We start from the raw sequence: 12942 nt of genomic DNA on the forward strand, positions 1-12942 counted from the left end.
CACCTGCTCGGTGCCACTCCCCGTGAGCAACTCCAGAGTGGAAGAGGGTCCAACCCCCCTCGAGGAGACTGGTTCCAGAGCCCAAGCCGTGCGTCGAGGTGAGCCCGACTACATCTAGTCAGAACCTCACAGCCTCGCACACCAGCTCAGGCTCCTTCCCCACCAGAGAGGTCACCTTCCATGTCCCTAGAGCTAGCTTCTGTAGCCGAGGATCAGACTGTCATGGTCCCCGCCTTCGGCTACTACCCAACTCACACTGCACCCGACCCCTTTGGCCCCTCCAACAGGTGGTGAGCCCATTGGAGGGGGGACCCATGTGCCTTCTTCGGGCTGTGCCCGACCAGGCCCCATGGGTGCTGGACTGCCTCCAGCAGGGGGGGCCTGGTGACCCACGTCTGGCCCGGGGAAAATGTGTGTCCACGTTTATACTCATCTTAAGGGTTTTTTTGAGCCGCATTTCGTCTGGTTCCTCACCCAGGACCTGTTTGCCTTGGGTGACCCTACCAGAGGCATGAAGACCCAGGCAACTTAGCTGCTGGGATCATTGGAACATGCAAACCCCTCCAGCATGATAAGGTGTCGGCTCCAGGAGACGTGTCACTATAAAATAAGAAATATTTCCATACATCGGAATACGAAGGGTTTTCGTGACCAGTTCTTGTTCGCCATTTTCCTCTTCACTCATTTTTCGCTTAATTTTTCAAAAAAGCTCCACACCCATTGAATCAGTCCAACATAAAAGGATGAAAATGATATGGTTGCCTCCGATATCACATACAGTGCTCCTGCAAAAGTAGCAGCACTTAACTTTAGACATATTTTATACCTAAATTCGATTATGCTGAAAAGGAACCGATTAAAATTATATTATATAAACTCATTATATTAGGCCTAATTATATTATACAAAAACAATTACTCTGTGAATCGTGAGATTATATTAATAATCGAGTAATCTACTGATATAATCGACAGTGACAATCCTAACGGAACTTGAAAACGTCATCTACTATGCAAGTGCAATAGCTTTAAAATGGGTTACAAGTCTAATTTTATAAAGTGTAAAAGACAACTGAAAGGATCAATGCTTCTAAAAAATCTAAAACCCTTCTCTTGTGAAACTAAAATGCACCTTGTTATGTGTGCTTTTAAAAATGAGACACGCAGACCAGCTTTCCACAAAATCTTATTTATTTTGTTTACCACTTACGGATTGTGATTTAATGCAGTATTAAAATGGCTTCTTGAAAAAAACTTAGATAGTGAAAAGTTTATCCTTACACCAACTGAACCATTGAACTATTAAAAACAAAGACAATAATTACATACAACTGATGTTCTCTAATCAGTAGCAGAAATCAGACCAGTTTCTAGTCAAGGAATAGTCTTGTTCTTGAGTGCAAACCTGAAATGGTGACACTGACAGATTTACACAAAAAAAAAAAACATGGAACGCACACTGCAGTGGGAGACGATTCATCTTCACAGTTTCAGGCAGGTCTACTCCACCTGAGGCCTGCCAGACATGATATACTGACCACAGGAAGGGTTGTGCAAACAAACGAGTTTTCAGACATTTTTTTTTCTAGAAACTTCTTAGTGCTAATGATCCTGTCCACTGAGCAGAGTACTCCCATTCTTAGAGGAGAGTATATAAAAATGGTCCAAAAGCACCAAAGGGGGGGCGTCCATTTCATACTGAATTAACTGGATTATACTGGGTCAAAGTGCATTCCTCCAAGGAGGGTGGAGGGTCCAGGTAGGAAGTAGGTCATAAGCAGAAGGGACATTTTAGCTTAGTTTTTTTTTAGTTTTGAGTTTTGGACAGAGCCCGTCATGACCTCGTCTGTGGTTGTGATCGTTTTCTTCCTGAAATGATTCCAGGGTGTATCCCTTACACGGGAGGATGCGTGTCCATGAACGATTAAACGTCTGTGTGTGCATGTGTGCGGTGTCTGAACAGCTCAGAGTTTGGCCTGGCTGGATAGTTTGATCTTCAGATTCTCTGCCAGCTTGTCCAGGAACTCAAAGGTGTTCAAGTAGTCTGAGCGTTGCACACTGCATGGACAAATGGGAAATATATCCATTTAAAAATACTCAGATCCGGATTAATAAATAATATCCCATTCCAAAAATATAAGCACATACATGACATACTGTTCCACATTGTTTGTACATCGTACTTTAAGCATTTTTCAGGCATTTGCAGTTCAATTCGAATATCTTCCAAGATGCAATACAAGCAAGTGGCCAATACTTAAAATGCCCCACAATTATTCTCCCACTGGCAACTTTGCTGTGACAGCAGCCCCTCATGTATCACAAGCTGCAGCGAGCACCCAAAACAGCCCAAGCCAGCAACTCCCAAAGCATAAGATGGTTTTTCATATTACTTGCATTGTCTTGCACTATTGCGTGTGCTTTAAGTGGGATTTTCCACTAAACACTTCTCCCACCTCTCAAATCACTGTTTTTACGAACATTGCAAATCGATGTGCTGCTAGTTGTTGTTAAAAGTGTAAGATGCTTCCAGGTCGTCGCTCAGATTTTTTTTTTACGCTCCTCGTACTGCGAAGGGTATGCACGTGTCGTCACAGTAGGCGGAAGTCACTGTACTCACACCCATTGAGTGGCACATAGACTGAGAGGCGACGTTAGCATTCAGCTTGAATGCCGCAAAAAACATCTAAAGCAGTAAACAGCTGTTGTGCAATTGATTGTACAAATCGATTTAACAAGATACAGGAGTTATCTTTTTACAGACTGCCGAAAACTAAATCAGTAAGTATTGGACATGGATCAGTTACATATGGCCGATAACTGATCTGTCTAATACAGTGTTTCCCAGCCCAGTCCTTAGGAACCCCAGACAGTCCATGTTTTTGCTTCCTCTCAGCTCCTGGTGCATGTGTACCAGGCATTCAATGTTCCTGATTGGCTGGGGGCTGGGAGGGAGCAAAAAACGTGGACTAGGCTGGGAAACACTGGTCTAATAGGTCTGGATTGGTGTTGAAACTGATCCGAATATCCGGTCAGTGCATCTCTACTATTTATGTTACTTAAATTAATAAGAGAAAAAAAATCTTCCATGGCATTATTGTAGTGTTTATACAGTAACTGCTACCAACACTTGAATATAAATAAACTCATAATCCTGTATTTGCTCTCAGCCACACATTTCAAGCATTGTTACTTACAACTGTGTTATTAATTGCTGAAAGTCAGTGTCCCCAACAGCAGAGAAGGGCAGATCATCAAGTGTAATAAACACCATAATTTTCCAAGTAATATCTTATCATTTTTCACTGTCTGGACTGAGTTTTTTTGCCATCAAATGCTTGCATTACTGAAGGAGTAGCACAACTGGCAGTGTTGCAACCTTCTTGATTACAATGGATTTGTTTTTAGAAATGTCACACTCTGTTGTCCCTTTTTTTTGGTAAACAATCAAATCTGTTTATTGAAACTTTTAATTGGAGACCTTCCATGCCCAGGTAAGGAGAGTAGTGTTAGCAAAATGCATTTCTAACATGGTTCTCACAAACGTTAAAATAATTCCACACTTCCACTCTCAGACATTTTTCTAACCGTTTAGTGTGTCGATGTCAGTTACATACTACACTCAAGCATCACAGGCCACCATTTTAAAAGGGGCTAATCAGCAGGAAATATCAGCTCATTTTTATCCATCGGTCAAAGGCTAATTGTTGGCATTATAATCAGTGCAATTTATCCCACAGTAACTCCAAAAAGATAAAAATCAAGACATGAGCATCCATGGCTTTCAGATATGTTGTGACATAGGTCCCCATCTGTTAGAAGGTGACCTTTATATTTTAATATTGCTGTATAGTGGATGTAAATCATCCTCCCCCTGTTATTGCGCTACTAAAAAATGACACTTAAGCTTTCAATCTTCATAGCATTGACCTAAATGACTCCAAGAACTCTTTAGCACGAAACGTTACCTCAAGCTGACTGCATGATCACTATGTTAGCACTTCAGACTTACCTGGGCAGGCCCTTAATGCAAGCAGCCAGGTCCTTGGTCATGAAGCCAGCCTCGATGGTCTCGATGCAGACAGCCTCGAGTGCGTCTGCAAAGACCCGCAGCTCGGCGTTCTTGTCCAGCCCTGCTCGATGAGCCAGCCCTCGCGTCCATGCAAAAATGGAGGCTGCGGGTAGATCAAAGCGACCATGGTGGTGCAAGACAATATGTACAAGGCTGGCATAAGATTGGGTGGATTGGTGCTGTATTGGAAAAACCAGTCTTACATTGCTGGAGTTCTGTGTGTTTGCATGTCTCAGGAAATACAACATGATAAAAGTACAATTCCTGGTGCCCTTATCGGTCATCTCTGATCTTACCAATGGGGTTGGTGGATGTCTCTTTCCCTTGCTGGTGCTGCCGGTAGTGCCTGGTCACTGTGCCATGAGCGGCCTCTGCCTCCACGGTCCGTCCATCAGGACAAACCAGCACACTGGTCATCATGCCCAGGGAGCCATACCCTGAACATACAACAGTTGGTGTATGAAGAGTCAGTCAAGTGACCATATTCCCAGGACCAAGACCACACAGCAAACTAGATCAGGGGTCAACCAAGAGCTTCCAGGAGGTCTATCTGAGTGAGGTCAAAATGTAATGCAGTGCTCTTATAATGCAACACCTTTATGCATACCTACCTTTGCAGAGTTCTGTTTTAAAAAAAAGGCCTTAGTGGAAAAGAATCACAGTCATCTTAATGCAGCTAAGAAGATAAAATGAAAATGAAACTGGACAAAAAAAAAACTGGAGGAAAGTTAATCATCCATGCTGCGCTCGATTGACTTGAAGTAACCTGTTCCACAATCACTTACGCAAGTCAAATTTTACACAACTTGAATTTACCATTCAAAACACGTTACAGTAAAAAGTCATCTAAGCGAAAAATATACGGCACTGAAGTACACAGTAGATTAGAGCTGTAACAAATATTCAATTAAACTCGATTATTTAAAAGCATCGATTAAAATTTTCCTTCTCGATTACCCGGCAATACGGCAGAAGGTGGACGGCAGATGCAGGATGAGGGTCCTGATACAGAGCGAAGGCACCGTTTGTGTGGAAGCACTTCATGTTAAAAGTGAATGAGAATGCAGATGTCTGTCAGTACTGCAAAGCAGAACCTGAGTGTCACCACAGCATGACTGCAAAGCAGAACCTGAGTGTCACCACAGCATGACTGCAAAGCAGAACCTGAGTGTCACCACAGCATGACTGCAAAGCAGAACCTGAGTGTCACCACAGCATGACTGCAAAGCAGAACCTGAGTGTCGCCACAGCATGACTGCAAAGCAGAACCTGAGTGTCGCCACAGCATGACTGCAAAGCAGAACCTGAGTGTCACCACAGCATGATTGCAAAGCAGAACCTGAGTGTCACCACAGCGTGACTGCAAAGCAGAACCTGAGTGTCACCACAGCATGACTGTAAAGCAGAACCTGAGTGTTGCCACAGCATTGCTGCAAAGCAAATGCATCTTAAAAGAAGACATTCAGGTTTGACGGACTCAATAACGAGAGGTTATTCATAGATATGTCCCATTTAGCCTCTCGGAGTAGCTTAGCCTGTCTGTCATCATTTTGGCTTAATTTATTTTGCTTATTATGATGTCAGAATAATCACTATTAAAAACGAAAGTTACCCCGTCCTTAGCCACATCATTGTACATGATACCGTATATAAGATCCAATTAACATAAATTATACTTCTTAATGTATTGTTTGTTTTGAGTAGGGTTGAGAGACTAGAAAAAGATAAGATACTGAGGAGCTCAAAAATAACTATTATAGCCAAATGTAGAGCTTATCTACCTTTAACTTAATATCTACCATCAGAATCTGTCAAATAACTTTGTGTTGCCGAAGGATTTGCCAACAGATGCAAAGCAGTGCCAGCAAATCACTTTCCTTTGCTCATTGTCACTTTAAAATACTAAATATTTCCATACAGCGGAATACGAATGCCTTTTTGTGACCAGTTCTTATTCACCTTTCTCCTCTTACTCATTTTTTGCTTAATCTTTCACAAAAGCTCCACACAGTCTATGAATCAGTCCAACATAAAGGACGAAAATGATGTATTTGTCTCCGATATCGCATGCAGTATTCCTGCAAAAGCAGCGGCTGTAAACTTTAGACATATTTTAAAACCTATACTAGATAATGCTGGAAAGGAACCATCATTAAAACTGCAAAGCTAATCATATATATTATAATTAAAACGATTACTCAATGAATCGTCAGATTAAATCAGTAGGTTACTCATCAATTAATATAAATCAATAGTGACAGCCATACATAAAATAAATGATTGTTTAAATGCTGTATTTTCACTTCTGTAAACTATGCATCTCACATTATTTTGCGTAAATCTCAATTTATGTGTGTTGGTTTCACTTAAGTTGAGAGCTACCTGCATTTCCTGGGTCAAAATACATACAGATGGTTAAGCCAGACAGGTCAAAAGGATAAAATTGTGTTTACCTTGTGCGACAGAGTCTGACTGCACATCGCCATCGTAATTCTTACAGGCCCAAATGAAGCCCCCCTCGGACTTCATAGCCTGGGCCACCATGTCATCGATCAGCCGGTGCTCGTACCAGATGCCCTTGGCTTCAAACTGGGCCTGGTACTCCCTGGAGTGGAAGAGGACAGTCAGGGTCCTACAGTAATACCTGACAGGGTAGCACACGGATGCCTGGTCCTGCCTAACGTGTTGTGAAACCTCACTTTCCCCATCAATAACAACAGGCCAGCCAGCAACACCCAAACTTAAATGTCTGAAGAAATTACTTTTTATAGATCTCCTGGAAGATGTCCATGAAACGCCCATCATATTTCTTGAGGATGGTGTTTTTGGTACTAAGGTAGAGAGGCCAGCACTTAGAAAGGGCCATCTGGAAGGAACTGTGGGCAAAATCCCGAATGGACTTGTCCGTGTTGTACATGCCCAGAGCCACACCACCAGTGCCTTAGGACACAGAGCACAGGACAGTGTTAACAGCGCACAAGCTTTGGGCTCTGCATTCACAATGACATCATTGTTAGTTCTAGAATGATGTCATGAAAGTGCTATAAACAGTAACAAAGTAGACAGGATTTCATATGCTATACATACATCATAACGTGCTCTTGAAGGTATTTTACGTATGTTAAGCCAACAGGAGTAAATGTGCTTTTCATCAAGCGGATGTCCCTTAAGAAATTACAACTATGAGGACAACCATGGCAGCTCTGCTCTTTCAATGCCAGCCTTTCAGCAGCTGAGCTTCGGGATTAGGATGCGTGAGCTAGTGACCCGCTGCCACACCTCATGTGGGTCGATGTACCTTCAAAGTCGTGGACGACAAAGGTGACAGGGTCTCCACTCTTGGGTGTGTACATCATCTCCACCCGGCCTGGGCCAGGCACCACAAAGTCTGTGGCCTTGTACTACAGTAAAGGGCGCAGAGATTTCTTAATTTAAATATTACATCTTGACATGAAAACAAACACTGGTGACCTATTTAAAAATAATAATAAATCCTGAAACCTTGGTCATAATACCACCCTAAAATGGAAGGCTCTACGAAGTAATCATTTCCTTGGCATTCTAGATAAGCTGAATACCCCGTTTTATGGGGCGAGCTGTTAAAATTATACTGCCCACTTTCAGGACAGTGGCATTAGTGCAGTCCAAAGAGCACTTAGATGTAATCAGTAATCTACCAAGCGTAAAGACAGAAGGCACACACCAACTCCCAAGCCAACTGGAGATTAATAGTCTTCCAGCAGACCTTTCAATCAGAGGCTAGCGGCAGGGGAGTGACACCTTCAGCCTTCCTCACCCTGATTCATGTGTCCTCGTTCTCGAAGAGAAAGAAAGTTAAAGCTTTCTCATCTACTGGCAGTGTGGTGATGAGCAATGCTAGTTCATTCAAAACCATGTAAAAATAAATAATAGTCCAGACGGTGAGGAACTTAGAAAAGGAAATTGTGATGAATGCAGAATTAGTCAGCAATAAGAGCAGAAAGAAGCAGAGGATGAGAAATAATTAAAGAAGTGATGGACATTGCAGAATGCTAGTCAATGACAGTGTGGATGCATGCAGGCATGTGTTCACACTCTAGTTAGTTTAGAGACGCTAAACTGTCCTTGGACTGCAGGAGGAAACCAAAGAACTTTGAGAAACCTGGCAAAATAGGAAGAAAGTGACATTTCATGCGTGCAGGTGCACCTGGTCTCCATGTGCATGTCTCCCGATGATGATGGGCTTAACCCAGCCGGACACCAGCCGGGGAATGTTCTGGCAGATGATGGCCTCGCGGAAGACGGTGCCACCCAGGATGTTACGAATGGTGCCGTTGGGCGACTTCCACATCTGCTTCAGCTTGAACTCCTCCACCCGCTTTTCGTCGGGGGTTATAGTCGCACACTTGATGCCAACGTTGTAGCGCCGCACTGCCTCCGCCGCGTCCACGGTGACATGGTCCTCTGTAGCATCGCGGTTTTCTATGCCAAGGTCGTAGCTGTTGGACAAGTTTCATAAGGATCAGCTACCCCACACACACACAGGCACACGCACACAGCATATCCATATAAAGCTGGCTGATACGCCTGTTTGCAAACATTTTTCCGTATTACTAGTAGAAGCTATAATGAAAGCAAGTTACCCTGCGACAACAATCAGAAGTCAGTTATTCAGAAATCCTTACGTACATTTAAAAACAATTATTTACAAGCAATGAGGCCTAAGGTCACTGGCCCTCCAGGACTGCAGTTTGCCATCCCTGGTCTAATGTATTGGGCAAGGGGAAAAGAACAGTGTGCCATCTTGTGGATCCATTTGGTATAACCAATACTGACCACAACTGACCCCTTTATTTTCCTACAGAACTATTAAAAAATGTCAGTGCATCAGAACTACTGCGGAAAATTACAAAGTAAACCTAGAAACGCTGGACATTAAACTAGACCATAACTAATTTCACTGCATTATATTTATTGTATGATGTAATATACAAGTGGCGGCATGGTGGTGCAGTGGTTAGCACTGTTGCCTCACACCTCTGGGACCTGGGTTCGAGTCTCCGCCTGGGTCACATGTGTGTGGAGTTTGCATGTTCTCCCCATGTTGTCGTGGGGTTTTCTCCAGGTACTCCGGTGTCCCCCCACAGTCCAAAAACATGCTGAAGCTAATTGGACTTGGTAAATTGCCCATAGGTGTGAGTGTGCCCTGCGATGGGCTGGCCCCCCATCCTGGGTTGTTCCCTGTCTCATGCCCATAGCTTCCGGGATAGGCTCCGGACCCCCCGCAACCCAGTAGGATAAGCGGTTTGGAGGATGGATGTAATATACAATTGAAATCATAAGTTCACACACACTTCAGAAAAAGACACAAAAACTGTTCTCACTGTGTGATTTAATATTAGAATAAATTCTTTCTGTTTTAGGTCATTTAAGATCACCAACATTTTTTGTATTTTTTTTTTACATGAGGACAAAGATCTTAATTTTTGGAGAAATGTCCTGTGGTCTGATGAAACTAAGACTGAACTGTTTGGCCATAATGATCAATGGTATATTTGGAGGAAAAGGGGGGAAGGTTGCAGGCTTCAGAACACCATCCAACCCGTGAGGTACGGGGGTGGCAGCATCACAAGATAGATGATGTCACAAGAAAAGAACATTATGTGGATATATTCAAGTAACAATATGAACATATCAGCCAGGAAGTTAAAACCTGGACACAAATGGGTCTTCCAAATGGACAATGACCCCAAGCATACTGATTAGTTACAAAGTGGCTTAAGGACAACAAAGTCAAGGCATTGGAGTGGCCATCACAAAGCCCTGACCTCAATCCTATAGAAAATTTGTGGGCAGCATTGAAAAGGCATGCGTGAGCAAGAAGTCCTACAAACCTGATTCAGTTACACCAGTTCTGTCAAGAGAAATGGGCCAAAATTCCAGCAAACCATAGTGAGAAACTTGTGGGAGGAGATACCCAAAGCGTTTGGCCCAAGTGAAAGTTTCAAGGCAATGCAATACTACAGTAAGTTAGTGTATGTAGATTTTTTAAATTAATTTAAAAAATTATATTAATTAATTATTTGTCTCTTTATTCTGACATTTAAAAAATACAAAAAATTTTGGTGACCCTAACTCACCTAAAACAGAAAAAGTTTACGCTGATTTAATGTTCGACAGTGAGGGGGAAAAAAAAGTTGTCTTTTCCTGAAGTATGTGTAAACTTCTGGTTTCAACTGTAGAGTTACTGTGCTGAACATAGGATATTTTATCTCCGGGAGTGTTAAAAAAAATAAATAAAAAAATAGCATTTATTTATCAGATGCTTTTATCTGAAGCCACAAGCATTTTGAGATAGCAGGGTTGGCCAGTCTTTGGAGCAAATGAGGATTAAGGGCCTCGCTCAAAGGCCCAATGACGAAACCACTCAGCCGATCATGAGATTTGCACCGGCAAATTTCTCATTATTGGCACAGCATCCTAAACTGCTGAGAAGCACAATGTGGAGGCTTTGCACAAGCAAATATCTACCAAACATCTGGCATAATCACAAAACAAAGTTGCAGTGCAATCATTTAGCAATACATATTTAAAGATTAACCACTCCTGACTGAACAGGTTTAAAACAGTAACATTTAAAACATCAGTTCATAAAGGTTTCAAAACATTTATAATTTAGATTTGCAGAAAACTAGAGCTCACTGAGGACTAAAATAGAGTGAAATGCATGCACACAAAAGCACAGGCAAAGTGACAAAGCAGCACAAAGCAGTAAATATACCATTAAAAAACACACAGTTTGTTTTTTGTGTCCTTCTCAAGGGACCGTTGTGGTTAGAGTACCAGCTACAACCTTTTACCTAATTTTACCCTCCCCCACTCCTGCTCCAACAAAAAGAGAGCTGTCTATTCACTAAGACTCTTAGTGCAGAATTAGCATGAAACTTCAGAATTTGGATATGGTTGATGTACATAGCTTCCATTCATTTGTTTTCTGGTACAGTATATAACTGGCCAGAGCTTGGAAGGATGTGTGACACGGATGAGTTTGATTTTTCGAACAAGTCTAGACCTCATCATGGAACAGACTTAACAAGATGCAGTTACCCTCTTAATAAATTACATGCTTCCAGTGCAAGGAATATTAGTTCAGCATCTCCAAAATGTTTATCTATATTAAAATCTGAAATTCCTATTCTGACTTTGTATGCCAGTTGCATATATCCAAAATAATAGCACCAGCATAATTTCCATCAGTCTCATAGGACCTATTTTCTACTGCAGAAGAAAACTAAATTATTTCTAGAGATGCAACCATGTGTGCCAGTGTACAGAATAGCTTACACATTCAAAAATTAGTCTAACATTAAAGATAAAGATGACAAGGGGGCAGTTCAAGATCTCGAATCTTTAGAACTGGAAAGCAGATAATTAACCATTGTTTTCATTACACTGGCCCTCATACAAATGCTGAAACTTGACTACACTCAGCCAAGAGGTGAGGGAAATACAGAAAAACTGGCGTAAACCATACATTGTATGGCAACCATTTTACTTCACAATAGTAAAAATGTACAATAGTGCAGGCTACAGCAGGGTTACACCCTTGCTTGACAATGTGCTCACCTGTGCAAGTCCAGTTCTAGGTATGGAAAGATGAGCTTCTCTTTGATCAACTCCCAGATCACCCTAGTCATTTCATCCCCCTTCATCTCCACCACTGAACCTGCCTGGATCTTCTTGGACATCTCTGAACCTTGCGGGAAAAGAAAGTGATATAGAAAACAGATAAAGAAGATTCAAATTTGGTTTGGGAAGTCTTCCCTGGGGTTCAGTACTTACGGAACAACTATCTCCGATTTCCACATGAACTGCCAAACCAGTGAATCAGCATTTTTTTACAACGAACTACTTTAACCGTTAAAGAACCTTTAAGCACCACAAATAACCACACCCATATGACTACAAATCTTTTTACGTCAATCTCTTTCATTCAATTTATTGGATATTCGTCGGCATGCGAAGTTTCCTAGAGTCCTAGATTGCTATCGTGCATACAGATTTAAGCACAACTCCAGCTGAACACATTATCCTAAGATCGCAGTTTCATTTCAGCACAATTACAAACGAGATGAACAATGCTTTCGTAAGAATATACGGATGCATGAAGTTACGCAATATCAACAGCTTGATGGAGGGAAGTAAAAATAAGAAAAAATGTACGTAGAAGAATATGAAACCAAAAAGAACATTAGATGTTAAATAACTTCGATGGAAATTGACAGATGACATCTTATTTCACCGAGCGTAACATTAGTAAAAACATACGGTCATGACTAAGGGGAGGAAGACATACATCCGGCTTAACAGTTTCCCTTAAGCACCGCTTATTTATTTTTTACTGTTCCCTTTTTTGTAAAGGATAATGCTTCCAAGTTCTCAGGTTAAATAACAAAACTTGACAGTAAAACAAGTCGGCCAACGTAGACGACACGGTTGATTAGTCATTCGCCAAATCCACCGTGCACCGTGTCGTAGCCTTACCTGGTTAACTTGTCTAATGTGTTTAGTTACAGATATTAAAGCACCAAAGACAGATTTTTGATCCTTTCCTGGACTAGCTAAACCGAGGGCTTGACAAAGGCGTACCTTGTACTGGTGCTGAGAAACCGTTCGCCCCACTAAGTCAACCGTTGAACCAATCAGAGAGGGGAATGAACGCGGAAGAAACGCCACGGACCAATCACGACCCAGCACCTCTGTCGGCAGATAGGGGAGGCCTTGATGGGGCGAGGAATGCCGACTGTACCAGCCAAGCGCTCCGGTTTACCTTGGAAGTAGCAGGTCTACTCAGGTGCTGAGCTAGTTAGTAAGTCAACAATCGGTTAGCAG

General features: G+C 42.1%; 1 protein-coding gene across 2 annotated transcripts; it reads right to left on the reverse strand.

The window, feature by feature from the left end:
• Positions 1 to 1172: 1172 nt before the first annotated feature.
• On the reverse strand, positions 1173 to 12730 carry idh1 (isocitrate dehydrogenase (NADP(+)) 1). 2 transcript variants are annotated; one of them, XM_049017739.1, is made up of 9 exons: positions 12595 to 12730; positions 11677 to 11806; positions 8258 to 8549; positions 7370 to 7472; positions 6834 to 7011; positions 6525 to 6676; positions 4368 to 4508; positions 4012 to 4174; positions 1173 to 2057 (listed from the first exon to the last, which is right to left on the reverse strand). In XM_049017739.1, exons 2-9 carry the CDS (start codon positions 11796 to 11798, stop codon positions 1964 to 1966), a joined length of 1245 nt encoding a protein of 414 aa, XP_048873696.1. In that variant the 5' UTR covers positions 11799 to 11806; positions 12595 to 12730; the 3' UTR covers positions 1173 to 1963. The 2 variants fall into 2 exon arrangements, with proteins under 2 accessions (XP_048873696.1, XP_048873706.1); XM_049017749.1 differs by lacking the exon at positions 12595 to 12730 and adding an exon at positions 11893 to 12026.
• Positions 12731 to 12942: the final 212 nt, after the last annotated feature.

The sequence above is a fragment of the Brienomyrus brachyistius genome, chromosome 1 (genome assembly GCF_023856365.1).
Source record: "Brienomyrus brachyistius isolate T26 chromosome 1, BBRACH_0.4, whole genome shotgun sequence".
Classification (NCBI taxonomy): domain Eukaryota; kingdom Metazoa; phylum Chordata; class Actinopteri; order Osteoglossiformes; family Mormyridae; genus Brienomyrus; species Brienomyrus brachyistius.

What these genes read in the sequence shown, in the direction of transcription:
- idh1 (XM_049017739.1), bottom strand. Translation starts at nt 11,798, where the DNA reads ATGTCCAAGAAGATCCAGGCAGGTTCAGTGGTGGAGATGAAGGGGGAT. An exon ending in TGTCGTCCACGACTTTGAAG is followed by an intron (nt 7,012 to 7,369) that starts GTACATCGACCC and finishes CTGTGTCCTAAG; the next exon opens with GCACTGGTGGTGTGGCTCTG. An exon ending in GTCAGACTCTGTCGCACAAG is followed by an intron (nt 4,509 to 6,524) that starts GTAAACACAATT and finishes TTGTATGTTCAG; the next exon opens with GGTATGGCTCCCTGGGCATG.